Source organism: Coccomyxa subellipsoidea (assembly GCF_000258705.1).
Source record: "Coccomyxa subellipsoidea C-169, whole genome shotgun sequence".
In the NCBI taxonomy this organism is placed as follows: domain Eukaryota; kingdom Viridiplantae; phylum Chlorophyta; class Trebouxiophyceae; family Coccomyxaceae; genus Coccomyxa; species Coccomyxa subellipsoidea.
In genome coordinates, this window is record NW_005178042.1 from 2902841 (window position 1) to 2917079 (window position 14239).

A 14239-nucleotide genomic window follows, 5' to 3' on the forward strand; every position below is an offset into this window, starting at 1 on the left:
AACGAAGAAGAAATGAAAAGAAAATCCCCTGAAGCCTAAAGGGTGCACCTCGACGGCGTCCTCCTCCTTGCAGGCCCAACAGTTGCCAGGCAGCTCCTGGAGGTGGTGCATCACCATCAGCATCAGATCCAGCCGCAGCGCACGCAGCGCATGGCCCGCCAGTGCCCGGTACCTGGCCAGCCCAGAAAAATCTGAGTGTGTTTTGAATTCTGAACAGCTTCTCAGTCGGTCCCCTGGACCAGGCCCAAGCTGTGCTTTGGTGAACACCAGAGAAGGCGTGAAATGGCATCCAAATAATTGCAATCTCCCGGGAACAACCCCAGCTTGCGCTCAGGACCACAGCGGACATGCTTCGAAGACAAGGCACTGCCAGAGCACAATAAGCAGGATAAATACAATCAACCGTACCTAGAATACGCATCATGCTCAGCAATCAGCTTGTGCCCAGTTTGGATGAAAACATGCTTTGTTTCCCCTCGTTTCGAGGTGTGGAAAGGTACGTGAGCACTTTGCTGCCACGTCCTGCTGGCGCATGTTCGAAATCCTATGCGAGGGGAACCCTTTGCCGAGCAATGACGGCGCGGCCGCACCGGTCCATGAGGTGCGCCATGCCGACAGTGAGCGCGCCGCCGGGCTGGCCGTCCCGCGCGGCGCCCTTGACGGGAGACACCGAGCGCGGCCGCTCACCGCCGCCGCTGACGTCGACAGCGCCGCTGCGCGCGATGACATCAGCGAGGTAGTCAGCGCTGTCCGCCAGGGCCGCCAGGCCTGTGACCTTGTCGGTGGAGCCGAGCAGCGCGTCCGCCCTCACGGGCCGCTCCTGTGACCGGCACTTTGCTGTCAGAGGACAACCACTCTGAAAAGACTCCTTTGAGAGTGATAGCTTATGTGACTGGCAGTGCAAGGGGACCATAACTGTCAATAGCAAGCCATTCTAAATCGTCTTCCTGTGTCAGTCGGCCGCCATGAGTCTGGCAACAGTGACACCCATTGCTTGGCATTTGAAATGCTTGCAAGTGGGAGGGAGGCGCAAGACTGTCAGGTGGTGACAGGTGATGAATTACAGGGTGCAAAGGAAATGCTGAGCTGGAGGTACTGGGACTGCACCTGGGCTATCCTGTTGAGGACCTCGATCTCGGCCGCCTCACCGCCGGTGCCGAAACCGGCATTGAGCACGGAAGCCACCCAGGAATCGATGCCGTCGCTCGCGCCGTTCTTGCTCACAAAGAACGCCACCGGCTTCCCAGCCTGCTCCGGCAATAGAACCACAAATCATGCACACCATTGTCGGTTTTGACGGAAGCAGAACACAAGTCGGGCTTTGTCCAGGCAGCGCCATGCATTCCATTTTGCAGAACCAAGCTTCATATGCACTCATACAGCAGTACATCTGGGGGCCACGCCGCGAAGCTGAAGTGGCCTGTCAGCAGGAGGCTCAGTATTAAAGATACAGTACATGCGGTTGGCACCGCACCTGGGAGGCGCAGAGCTCTTTGGCCATGAGGGCGGCCAGCTGCGGGTTGTCGGCCAGGCTTCGGCAGGTGCAACGGCCCATCAGCCCAAACAGCCGCGACTGGAACGCGTCGAGCACCTGCCCCAGCACATTCTCCACCACGCCTGCATGCATGTGTTCTCGCATGCGTCATTGCATGCATGCGCTGGCGCTGTGCACATGGGAAAAGTGCCGCGAAAGAGTGGCTGCCCATGTGCCCTGAGGGCACTGCCCTTCGTACATACGCCATGAGGCAGGCTTGGACAAAGGCAACAAGGTGCACGGAGCAGCAAATGCCTTAGCCCCTGCCCCTGTCCATTGCAGCTACAGGAAGTGGACCTAACGGCGCGCTTGAGAGGGCAAAGCTTTTTTGTGACAACCACCTTTATGCGATCCTCCGATGAGAAGCACCTTCGTTTGGTCCTCCCTTACTTAGTAGGAGCCAGCAGGCCGGGCATCTTTTCCTGTGATGACAAGCATTTAGATTAGGAGTAAGCAGGCTGCGCGGGGGTGCGCACCGGTGAGGTGGGTGGCGAAGATGGGCATCTGAGAGGCCCAGCCGAGCAGCTCCTCAACCATGCCCTCCGTCGTACGCGCGGCCGGCAGCACCGGGCGGCTCTCTCCCTCCGTCACATAAACACTGCGCGTGCGCGCCCGCGCCCTGAACGCCTCCGCGTGCTGCAGCAGCTCCGTGCAACGGCCCCTGCATTATTTCGCAAGCATTTCCGTGAGCACGATCGCACAATGGCGAGAAAGCAGGACGCTGCCTCGAGCTGCTGAGTGGACGCTGCCCAGGTTGCCCAGAGCGGGCAGGATCTGGGCCACGTGCAGATATTTCTCGCCTCAGGCAAACGCAAACTCAAACGCGAACCCGTCCTGTGGCCCAGCACTACAATTGATGGTCAATTTGGGTTGGTGTGTGTGCGAAGATGAAGGCATAGAGTCGTCGAATGACTGGTGACATTACCCGATGCTGAGGAGCGTCCTGCAAAAGCATTCGCTGGCCGGTGGTGACCCACTACAATGCCGCAGAGAGCACTGTAGAAGAAAGCCTTTTGGGCATCAAATCTGTGTTGTGGCATCTCAGAGCAGCGGATCCGGCAAAAGAAAACCCCGAGCTAGAAGGCCAGGTGAAATTGCACTAAATCGACTCTGACACCTCTCTTTTTGGTTGTCAATTTCTATGCAAGACAAATGTCAAAACAATGAGTCGGGAAATTTTCTTAATTTTTGTTTCGTAACAGGAGTCTTTGAGGTCGAGAAAATCAACCCTCCTCCACAGTCCTTGGGCATACACCAGTTGCCGGTGGACACCCACAATGGAGACCAGATAACAGTGGAAGACGAGGTAGGTCCCATCACTGCGATCACTGTACTTAATACCATGCTAACGCCACAACAATCTTGGGTGCATGCCCTTAGGCCAAAGGGGCAGATGCTGACAGGAAAGCTTGTGCAGGACTTTGTGGTCACTGGATTGGTGCTAAAGTACAAGCTGGTGGGCGGGAGGTATCAGAGGGATCACAACAGACTGGAGGTTCAGCAGACCAGCAGATACTTTGTCAATTTGTACTATGACAGCCTACTGGAGAAGTCGGCATGAACAAATTCTTTTACTAGTCTCTTTTCTGTGACTAGTGTTGAAGGGCATGCTCAAGCAAAAAGCTGCCTGAAATTATATTGAAGTCCCCGATAAGCACTGTAAAAGGGGAGTAGAGGCGGAAAGAGAATTCAAGCATGTGCAGCAGAGAAGAGCGGAAGGTCAAAAGGTGCATGCCCACCTGAAATTCACGTAGACCTCTGGCAGGAACTCCTCGGAGATGAAGGTTTCCAGGAAGCTCCTGAGCACCTTGGCCGCCTGCTCCCTCTCCTTGGAGCCTGGCGTGCCCGGCTGGTCGCTGTCCCCCTCAGCCGTCTCCAATGCCCTTTTTCCCCCGTCTACAAACTGCACAGCGCCACAGCACTATCGAAAGGAAATTCTTTTGGCTAGTGAATAATGAAATCTGCTGTCCCACTCCACTGTTGGTGTGCACTACTGGCCAAATACCTGCAGAACTTACCTTTTCACAAAGAAGCACAACTGTCTGTATTCACAGCAGAGCAAATGCACTAGAGTCTTGCATGCTGGGCAGCCTCAGATGAAAGAATATTATGAGAGCTTCAAAATAAAACAGAAATGTGAGACAGGTGCCGAGGCAGCAGTGGAAAGGCAAACCTGCACGACGGGGCGGTAGAGGGCGGGGGCGAGGTAAGTGCCGCCAGTCTGGCCTCCGAGCGCCTGCTGCGCCATCGTCTCCGTCGGCCGCATGGGCGCCATGCTCTGCATCCTGTCCAACACCTGCTGCGGCGCCATCCCCGACACCTGCGCGCCGGCAGCATGACTCAGTCATTACTCATTGCATCTCCTCCACAAGACCTCCACAGACTGGGCACTTCCATGGTCCTTTCTTTGGAGAGGGAGGGACTGTGTAGGCGCACAAGGCAGCGGGATGATTGCATGCATAGGACCTTGACACGAAGAGCACACAGATAATCAATACCTGGACGTCAAATGAGAAGGTGTGTGCGCCGGACGCTGTAGGGAGGGAGCTGCTACCGTCTGCAGTGCCCCTGAGCCATCCAGCACCTGCAAATAGCTCCGGCCATCAGGCTCACAGCCGACACAGAACATTCCGTGAAATCGAAGTGCAGTGCAATGCATGCAAAGAAGTTGATAGTGCTTAGGCCCTTGTGAACTCACTGGACTGGTAGGCTTGGCTGATTGTGGTTGTCTGCAGCTGGGGAGCGCGCAACAGCTCCTGCAGAAGCCTTCTGCACTCCGCCTGCATTCCAAAATGTCCCTTGTCACCCACATCAAAGCCCAGTGTTGCACAGCCAACAATCACCCTTCCCCCTACTTTGAACTCTTACACTCTGTGCCATGGCAAAGCCCCTGCCACGACAGCACACAGCTGCGTGGCAGGTGTCCCTTGTGCGGTGCTTTCCAAGGATTCCAAACGGTCATTCTGAGCATTCCAACAGGTGCAGAACTTTCATTTGGAGCTCAAGGGTCTCGCAACACTACTGCAAATCGCAAGGAGAGCCGCGAGATACAGTACATTGATATCATGCATGCCTCCTTACTCATCGCAAGATGCCACCGGCCTGTCTAGAGCACGAGTTCCGGGAGGAGCAAGCCTGCACTTGGTATTTGCTGCTATCCTCAGGTGCAGATCCGATCATGATGACACATCATGCATGCCTTCTTACTCATCAAGTGACGCTAATACCCTTTCCAGATTAGGAACATTGGGTGGAGGCGCGCCTGCAGGCAGTCCCAGGCGGCGTCGGCCTCGTGGCGTACATAGCTGTGGGTGACGATTTTGGGCGGCAGCTGCGAGGCGACGTCTTCGGTGCTGCGCGCGGCGAGTAGCAGCTCCAGGCCGGCCGACGACGCCGACGGCCGCGCCCCGTTCAGGAGCTTCAGCACCTCTATCAGGTTGCGCAGCATCTGCCGCACCCCCACACTTCCGATGAGTCATCAGAGACATTTGATGCCTGTATGCGTGCCACACGCGTTCGAATAGGAACAGAACAATATATGCCACTGAACCCGACTCATGGCAATCTTGCACGCAGTGCGAACTGCATGCGACAGGGCCCTGCTGTGCTGCCAATACTGTCTGGAAATTTTGACCAGGCAATCTCTCTAAAATTCTGTTGTATAGATCGCAGTGGGTCTGAGAGGCAAGATATTCAAAATGCAGACTGTAGAGTGGAGCGCACCTGCAGGCAGTGGTCGAAGACGGCCTCCACAGCCAGCTGCGCGGCGCGGTCTGCGGCCGCATGCGCGCCTGCCCCCGCGGCCCCCTTGTCGATCTGCGACTGCTGCAGCGCCCGCAGAATCACATTGCGCACCTGCAACCCCATCACTCTCCCCTAGGCCTCTCATCCCTTTCAAAAAAATCAGTATAATATATATGGATCATAACACCTTTCTCTCTCTTGTCATTTACACTATTGTAGTCAGGATCTCCCTCTCCGCCATGATACGACTCTAATGAATGCATGGATGACATGTCACGGATGAAAAGAGCAAGGGTGCTGGCAAATGAGGCTCAGGCATGCATGCGCATGCATGCAGAGCACCTGTGTGGGCATGTGACGCCGAAGGGTGAGCTGAGCCTCAGCAATGCCTCCCAGCTTAACCAGGCAGTCCACAAGCTTGGCCATGGGCAGCGGCGGCAGCGGCTTGCTCTCCGCCAGCTTCAGCGCTGCAGTCCTGGACAGCAGCGAGGAGCTCCTGCAAAGGGCACAATCCCCCTTTTGTGCCCTTTTCATCCTCCTTGACATCTTCTCCGACCTTATCCTAATCAATGGGCTTGACTTGTTACACTGCAGATGTCACCCGTCATCCATGGCAAGCAGCACAGCATGCCAACTTCTTGCAAGGCGAGAAATGTAATCTCCATGCCTGTTGCTGATCAAATCTATGTGGGCATGATTGGGTGCAAATCTTTGCCTGCAGTCGGTGGCAAGCCAAACGAAATCCTTGCAAGGGGTATCAAGAAAGCATTTCGTGCATTCTGTGGCTCAAGAGAAGAAAGAGTGATAAGCGGCTGTGGGCGTACCGGTCAAGGCCAGACTTTGAGCTAATTGTGCCAGAGGTCAGGTTGCTGCCGCTGATGGACTGCAGCAGAACCTCCCTGCCTCTGGGAGTGGCCGCGGCATCCACCTTGCTCTTGCTCTGACTCGACAGCAGCGCCAGCAGCGAGTCACCTGCTCAGTCAGCGCACCCGCCCATCAGATTCTGCACATCACATTTGGTCATATACAGAGACTTCTGCTCTCTGGCGACCATCCGCAACCAGGAATGAAACGCCATGATTGTCTTGAAGAAGGCACACGCATAAAATCATGCTTTGTATATTGAATGATGTAAGGAAGTATGGCCAGCATGCAAAGGGGGCTTTGGACACTGTTCCTCACTGCGTATGAGGGAGTTGGAAATGCATTCAGGACGATGACAATGCTTTCCAGGCGTGTCTCGCCTATTCTAGGTGCTCATGAACACAGCACGAGGAGTTTTGCACATGGGTTTTGCATGGGAATCAAGTGGCCATGGTCACAATGGGGAATTTGCATTCTCACTGCGCATGATGGAGCTGGACATGCTGGTTTCATCCTCCTCGCCGTCTGGGTCGTCCGAGGTCCCTGAGACGCCTTTTGGATTGCTCACGGACACAAACACACGGTCCTCTAGTTCGTGCACCAGCAGCTTGTGCAGGCTGTTGCGCCGCAGCGCCATGTCCCGTTTTATATCCTTCAGCGCCCCCACCTGAGAGATCAACACATACCGCATGAGACAACAGCCAGACTCTGTCAAAGCACAAGGGACTGGCGCGCACAGACCCGATTTAAAATAAATAGTTAGGGGAACAGGGGATTCGTGTCACAGGGGCTCACATTGTCCAATTCGCGACGGGCCAATTTGTTGCAAGCCTCCAATAGCACATCCACTGCTGCCTCCCAGTCCTGCAGTCGTAAGAAACCTTGCTTGCATCACAGTACTTTGAATAACTATCAATCAGGTACATGTCTAGACAAATCACTCCGTACATCAAACAAATAAAAGAAATACTACACGCATGATCACAAGCTTGTCACTGCGTGGTTGACAAGTGAAGTGCACCGGAAGTGGAGAACCAGAAACACTAAGTGTTACTGTACACAGAGATATAGGGCATGCCTTGGCCTCTTCCAGCTTCTGCACGCGCTGTGGGGCATCGCTGATGGAGTTGACGTCCCCCAAGAGGCGCACTGTGTCACTGAGTGTGATGCCTCGCCGCCACTGCTGCTGCAGGCTACGCGACTGCGCCCCGAGCCGCCTCCTGGCCTCTTCCAGGCACACCTTCAACTTTTCCACCTGGAGCAACCACCAGCAGTATCATCATCTGTCAAATTTCTCCCAGAGGCTATATGTTTCAGAAATGTGCCAGCTAAAGCTTACAAGATAGTGTCGACTTGTCCCATGGCTTGCTTTTCATCAGACAGAGTCTCGTGCTCTGACTGTCACCTGCTCCTTGGACTCAGAAAAGAGGTGCAGGATGCGCGAGTAGTTGTGGATGGCCTTATTGAAGCCATTGTGGTAGGCTTGCACGACATCATCCACCAGATCCTCAACTCGTTCCCGCTGTGCCCGAAGCTGCAGTCAAACCAGTGTCTCAAATCCCAAAGTACGCGTGATGTTGTCAAGATGGCATTCGACTTGTCACGCATAAAGGCTGATCTGTCGTTTACATGCCTCTGTGCTTGAGCAAAGGTCCTCACCTCCTCGACTTTGGCCTCTGCATTCACGCTGCTCACAATGTTCAACACCAGCCTCAACGAGTCAAACCGTGGATCCTTGAACTCTGGTGCAACCTTGTACATTTCGTCATCGATGGCGTCCCAGTCCATGCGGACCGGTTGGCCAAAGGGTGCCCTCCCAGGTGACAACATCTTGATCTTTGCAGTTTCAATGATAGATCAGCATGGCTAAAGTTTCAAGGGGGTCCGAATGATGTGACACATGCCACAAATTAAGCTGTTGCTAGCAGACATGGACCTTCCCCTTCAATATATATCCGTCCTTTCTTCAGGCTCAACAGGATGTTTGACCCAACCATAAGTATTTTTAGGAAGAATGGTTGTCGAACACAAATGCGTCGTAGGTGCTCCAATTCTATCAAGAAATAACTAGGTCTAAGTGCCTGCAGAGCTACCCTTCTTGGATAAAGCGGTAAGGATGCCGAACGATTCCCAACTTTTATCGCGACACTTCCGACGCCTCTCGTCCAGGAACTTCACATTATTCCACTACTGTGGCAGATATAACACCCTTCTGTGAGGTACTTGAGGCGTCTTGGCCAAACCCAGGCCTGAAAGAAACGAAGGAAGGACGGCATGTCGGCACGTGATGAGTTATGATCTGCCCACCTTTCAAATCGCACTGCACCAGATCTTTGTCCGATCCAAGAGAAGCACATAGAATAGGCGTTGCCTTGATCTTGTCAAGGAGGCTGAAAGAGGTAAATTTTAAGATCTTACTGAGTTCTGAGATATTCGAATTGCAGAGGACAGGCCGAAGGGCTTGTCAACTTTATAACCTGCATAATCAATTTTCATTCTGATCCATTCCCGGTCTGATTATTTTGATTTAAAATGCACGATGTGAACGTGACAGTGATATGTCTCAGTGTGCTTCACAGGCTGCGGGAAAAAATATTTGCTGGAGGTCGCACTGAATGATCAAAAGGCTTGCCATTTATCAATATCAGCCTCTAGCGAAGCATCGATGGTCTAAAAAGGCAGAACGACAGCAGGACCTCAAGACTTTGGCGGTGGATCAACGTAAAGCGTTCTCGAGGATGAGCATTTGTAGGGAAGCGAGTTGTGATACCGCCTTCCAGAGCCCAATCCGCGAGGATTCACTGATAATGGGTGTCAGCGATGAGGGAGACGGTGCAGTAGATGCAGCATGGAATGAAGCAGTCATAAAGCCCCTACCATCCACTCCAACATCTGCTGAACGAGAGCCAGGACAGCATGTTCCTACTCACCAGGACAGCAGCGATAACTTTTTCAACCAAGGGAGGGCCTTCGAAAACGTGGAACCAGTCTCAGAGGACAGCGAAGGCTGGGAAAGTGAGGATGACTGTGGAAGCGTCCTGAGCAGCATTGCGTCCTTTGACCTGGACAAAGCTTTGGGAGAGCTTGAGCTGGATCAGCAGGCGTCTTCCAAGGCTGACAAGCCGTCCTCTGCGAAAAGCAAGTCACCCAGCATCTACTACAGCCCTGCGACTACCTTCGAGTCTTCACCGCCCGATACCTCAAGCCCCAGGATTGCGCAGCCAATTGATGTACCAGGTATGGCCAGGCCAAGGGAATTTCCCTGAGGCAATACACCTTTGGCAGAATCCCATGCGCTGCTGCTACAAAGCCAAGTGAGTGGCACTTGCTGTGTGTGTTTGCATGTGCTTACTAAATCCCTTTATCTGCACTTCCAGGTGTCTCAGACAGCCTTGAGTGCCTCGAGACATTGGCGAGCGATGGAGCTGACATTGGCATGTTGCCTCCGAGGATGCAGCACCCCGTTGTTTCCCAAGCAAGTCCCACAGATAGCGCCGCACAAAAAAGCCCTGACGGCTTGGCTGGCCATCAAACTCTGCTGGAGCGGTTAAACAGCCAGGTAGATCTCCACTAGCAGATTGTAAATCAACCCTCTTTTCTTTGAACACACAAATGTGGGTATCAGCTGATTGAATACATACGAAGGTTCCAGAGAACTTTACAGGTCTGTGTGTCCATTGTAGGGGAATCATATGGGCCACAGGGCCAGTGTTCAGAGTGCGCCAGTCAGCCCGGCTGCTTCCACTTCGGCCTCCAGTGGAGCAGCAGACTCTCCTGTGATCGGATGGACCAGTGGCCGCCATGTTCCACAGGTTAGCTGATCACCTCTTGTGCCTGCATACTTCCTTGCTTTTGAGCACTGTTAAAAGATCTCCCGACAACGCTTGTCCCACTTATTTTGCATGAGAGCATCAGTATCTCTTGCAGGCAATAAATCTCTATGTCTCACGTGCTAAATGGGTACGGTGGCTTGTGCAGGAGCAGGGTCTTTACAGCGTGGGCCGAGCAGGCAGAGCGCGGCTGCCGGTGTCGGTGCGGCCAAGGCAGCTGCGGCTGGGAGGCAGCTCAGAGGACGGGGGCACCTCCGGTAGTCAGCTGGCAGATCTGTACGGCTCCGCCTCTGGGGTGGCCTCCTGGCGGCCAGACACACGCCGCCTGGTGCTCAGCGACAGCGAGGCAGAGGAGTCGGCAGCCGCTGACATCAGCAAGACACCAGAGATGACTCCCGCGGTGCTGCGCTCTGCCGCGCAAGCCGATCAGGCAGCCGCCGGCAGTAGATCGGCGAGCAGCTCGGCGGAGTCAACGCCCCTGCAACTCATGCGCAGCATCCTTCGCGGCTCGGTCAGCCGGCGCCCCACGCGCCTCTCGGACGGCTTTGAGGATGAGTCAGCGCACGGTGCAACTCAGCCCGTGGCTGACGGCACGGATGACTCATCGGGTGACTCACCCCCGCTGACCGTCACGCGCACCCTCGCGTGCCGCCGCACCGTGCGCTTCCGCCTCAGCAGCCGCTTTGAGGGCCCCGACTCAGACTCGGGCAGCGATGCCGGCCACAGCGGAGGCTTCGGCAGCGCAGTGCAGCCAGCTGCGCCACTTGCAGGAGGGCAGGCAAGCGCGCAGAGCCCGGTGCAGGCGGGAGACGACCCGTATGTGTTTTCAAGTGGGGACGAATTGGTTGCCGCAGGCCGCAGCGGCATGCGCGCACGGCGCGCCTTGAGTGACGACAGCAGCAGCGCCATCGTCATCTCGGACAGTGACGCCGACAGCACGGCCGGCGGCGGGAGTACGCGCAACAACGAGTGAGCTGCAGAACGTTATTGCCATCAATGGTGTCAGAAGCATTCATCTTTGAAGCCGTGCTGATCTTCCTGTGCAATATCCATAGCATCAGGAATGTAACGAATTGTATTGCGAGAAAAATAAATGGTGCCAGAGCACTCCCAGTGCATGCTCCTGTGCTAACCATGACTGTCATGCATGCAGGTCTTCAGACGCGGCGGCGAGCGGCCAGGAGAACCTTTGCACGCCCAATTCCGACGCGTGGCCCTCCCACAGCTTTGCGACGCCTGCGCGGCGGCCGCTCGGTGAAGTGGACGACAATCAAAACGCGCAAGTTACCGATTTTTCTGCCACGCCGCGGCCGCCTGCGGGTCAGTGGGCTCCAGTGGGCAGCCAGACGCTGCCCGTGCTGCGCACAGGGCTGCCCACCGGGCAACAGGAGCTGCCTGTGACGCCCAAGACGGCGCCGCGCGCATTCGTGCCGTCGACGCCGACCAAGTCCGGCCGGCCGGCAGTCACGCCGATGTCTGTGGCCGCCTTCCGCCGCCGGCGGAGCGCCCTCGCCCGCTCCATGTTCCAAGAGTGCGCCTTTTACCATCGTGCTGAGGATTGCGGCTGCCAGAAAGCATTCATTTTCTGTGCTTTGCATTAGAAACCTCTATGCAATTAATTTCGTGAGGGTTGGGAGTAAAGAGTACAAATATGGCATGCATGTATTGGTTTGTGTGAGGATCTGCTGATGTCCTGCAGTCCAGGTTTGGAATGAGATCACTAAAAGCAAGAGGGCTACAGAAGCATAGAGATCTATTTAATGCTTGGGGCTTGCAGGTTTAACGCTTCAGTGTTTGGTAACCGGCTGCCAGAGGATCTGGAGATCTCCTGGAACGCCCACCTGAGGACCACAGCAGGCACCACGCACTACAAGCGAGAGCCGCCCACTACCCTGACAGATCCCCCCAGGTGACCCTTTATGACTCCCTTTCCTGGTGCAAAGAACACAGCTGTGGCACGATTTTGCTCCAGCGAAGATGACAGAAGTGCCAGTGCCACGTGCTGCAGGCCTTGAATGATCTACTGTCTCCAAGCAGATGTCACAAGCAAGTAGTGCAGATTGTCTGTCCACAGAGGCCTCCCCCTTGACCAACACAGGCCGCCAATGGGCGGCCTGGTTTTGAAAATAGAGAAATACTACTAACTCAGCAATCAAAATCCTATCACAGACTCTGGAATTCAGAGCAGAATAGGCCACCAAATTATGTGAGTGCGCGCAGGCACACATCCAGAGTGTCCCTTCGCTTATGCCTTCCATTACACCTGACAAGGATTGAACACTCACTCAGTGAGCAAAATGCCATCAAAGTACTGAGTACAATTCACTGGCGTGCGAAACTGCACGCAGGCACACAGCACGAGTGGAGCTGAGCAGCAAGGTGCTGGACAGCCGGGAGCGGCTGCGCGCGACGCTGCTGCACGAGCTGTGCCACGTGGCCGCCTGGGTGCTGCCGCCGCACGCCGCAAAACCGCCGCACGGGCCCGTCTTCAAGCGCTGGGCGGCCGCCGCGGCGGCCGCGCACCCGGACGTCCCCGTCACCACCTGCCACTCCTACAACATCCACGTCCCCTTCCAGTGGCAGTGCGAAAACCCCGAGTGCGCCCCTGGACCTTGCAATCTGGTTCTTGGCTGCACAACATCTGATTTATCGCACCCTAAGGTGCCTGCTTGACCTGCTAAACATGAAAGCACCTGGTAGAGAAGGCATGGAGGCAAAAACAGGCCTGGCTTGGTCATGGGGCCACTGGGTCTTTTTAGTATTGAGAGACAGGACATGGCCACAATTACCAACATGCCGTGCTTGCAGCTTCCCTCGCACAGTGCGCATTGCCGGGTAACAAGGTATCTGCAGCTGATTGTCGGGTGGCACTGCCCACTCTGCGTTGCTCAGTGGCATTGATCTGGTGACCTTCAATGCTGGCATTGATTCTTGTCATCTGGAAGCTGATGTGGCGGGCATGTGCGCGCAGGTGCGCGCAGGTGTACAAGCGCCACTCCAAGTCGATCAACGCGGCGAGGCAGGCGTGCGGGCTCTGCCGCAGCCGGCTGGCCTTCCTGGGCAAGTTCCGGCCGGACGGCACCCCCGCCAAAGCGCGCGCCCCGAGCGCCTTCTCGGCATTCGTGCGTGACAACTTTGCCGACGTGCGCTCGGCCTGCCCCCCCGGCACGCCCCAGCAGGGGGGGTCATGAGCGCGCTGTCGGCCAGATGGCGCCAGCACAAGGCCTCGGCCGAGGGCGGCCCCCCCGGCAATGACTCATCGGCCGCCGTCCGGTCCCTCGACAGCGCGCTTGCTGGCATGAGGCTCTGATTGGTGCCAGCACAGCACTGGATTCGTTGCTCGATGATCTGGAGTGGATTAGGATCAGCTTGCTGAAGCCTTGGAGTTGCAGAGTTAGTAAATGCAACACCATGCATTGCCTGTGCTGTGCGGCAAAGTGTCCGCATGAAGCGGACAAAAACACTCCACCTTGCCGTTCACTGACATGGTTTAGGGGTCGATCATTGTCTAGACACAACGCAGTTGCAACCCACTGTATCACAGTGCATTCACCCGCAATCAAGCTTAAGCTTTGTTGTGTTTGTCAGGAGGTTGGTATCAAACTCATCAGGGTGGTTTTTAGGATTCTGTGTACATTTAGAGTCTACATTGGCGGTGCAAGGCACGGATTATAGATAGGATGTCATTTTGGCAGATTATGTTGCTGTCAAGAAGGTCATGGAATGAAATTGAAGAACTGATTCACCTGGTCCATATTGTCGTTCCAGCAAGCGACTTGACAAATCTGAGGGTAAGTAATTGTGATTACACAGTTGAATCTTGCAGTCCTGGATTTTGCCCCCAACTTAATCGCAACAGAAGAGTCTCATGCATGCACCCATACTGGCAACCGGCCTGAAAATCCAGCAGGCATACATCACAGGTGCACATGCACAGACTATGGATCCTTACTCCAGACTTGACTAAGAAAATCGGTCAACAAAGAGTCCAGCGGTACCAGATGAAAAGAATAAGACTAATCGTACTTGACAACATACTTTGGAACTTCCCCCCCACCCCCGGGGAGAAAGCAAAGAAATCACAATGAATGACTGCCTGAATATATATAGCTGCTATATAGCAGGCTTACTATCATCTCCTAAATGTCCCTGGCAAGACCCCAATAAGCAATCCCACCCCAGAATTTCACCTAGTGCTTGATTCAGGGAGCTACTCTCGCGCATCATGACACACGGGTATTCTAATATCGTTAGTAAATTAAGGCAA

General features: G+C 54.9%; 3 protein-coding genes across 3 annotated transcripts; 2 read left to right on the forward strand and 1 right to left on the reverse strand.

Annotated features, from left to right (window-relative positions):
* Positions 1 to 2388: 2388 nt before the first annotated feature.
* COCSUDRAFT_52220 (hypothetical protein) lies at positions 2389 to 3214 on the forward strand. The gene is made up of 3 exons (XM_005652102.1): positions 2389 to 2622; positions 2737 to 2840; positions 2952 to 3214. The coding sequence occupies exons 1-3, from the start codon at positions 2463 to 2465 to the stop codon at positions 3093 to 3095; spliced, it is 408 nt and encodes a 135-aa protein (XP_005652159.1). The 5' UTR covers positions 2389 to 2462; the 3' UTR covers positions 3096 to 3214.
* Positions 3215 to 4754: 1540 nt separating this feature from the next.
* COCSUDRAFT_83462 (hypothetical protein) lies at positions 4755 to 7972 on the reverse strand (the record flags this gene model as incomplete). The annotated part of the gene is made up of 9 exons (XM_005652329.1): positions 4755 to 4982; positions 5258 to 5389; positions 5621 to 5774; positions 6103 to 6250; positions 6623 to 6809; positions 6938 to 7006; positions 7245 to 7397; positions 7548 to 7676; positions 7802 to 7972. The coding sequence occupies 9 exons, from the start codon at positions 7970 to 7972 to the stop codon at positions 4755 to 4757; spliced, it is 1371 nt and encodes a 456-aa protein (XP_005652386.1).
* A 3472-nt stretch (positions 7973 to 11444) lies between these two features.
* COCSUDRAFT_52221 (hypothetical protein) lies at positions 11445 to 13712 on the forward strand (the record flags this gene model as incomplete). Its single annotated transcript, XM_005652103.1, has 4 exons — positions 11445 to 11503; positions 11750 to 11881; positions 12321 to 12569; positions 12944 to 13712. The coding sequence occupies 4 exons, from the start codon at positions 11445 to 11447 to the stop codon at positions 13161 to 13163; spliced, it is 660 nt and encodes a 219-aa protein (XP_005652160.1). The 3' UTR covers positions 13164 to 13712.
* Positions 13713 to 14239: the final 527 nt, after the last annotated feature.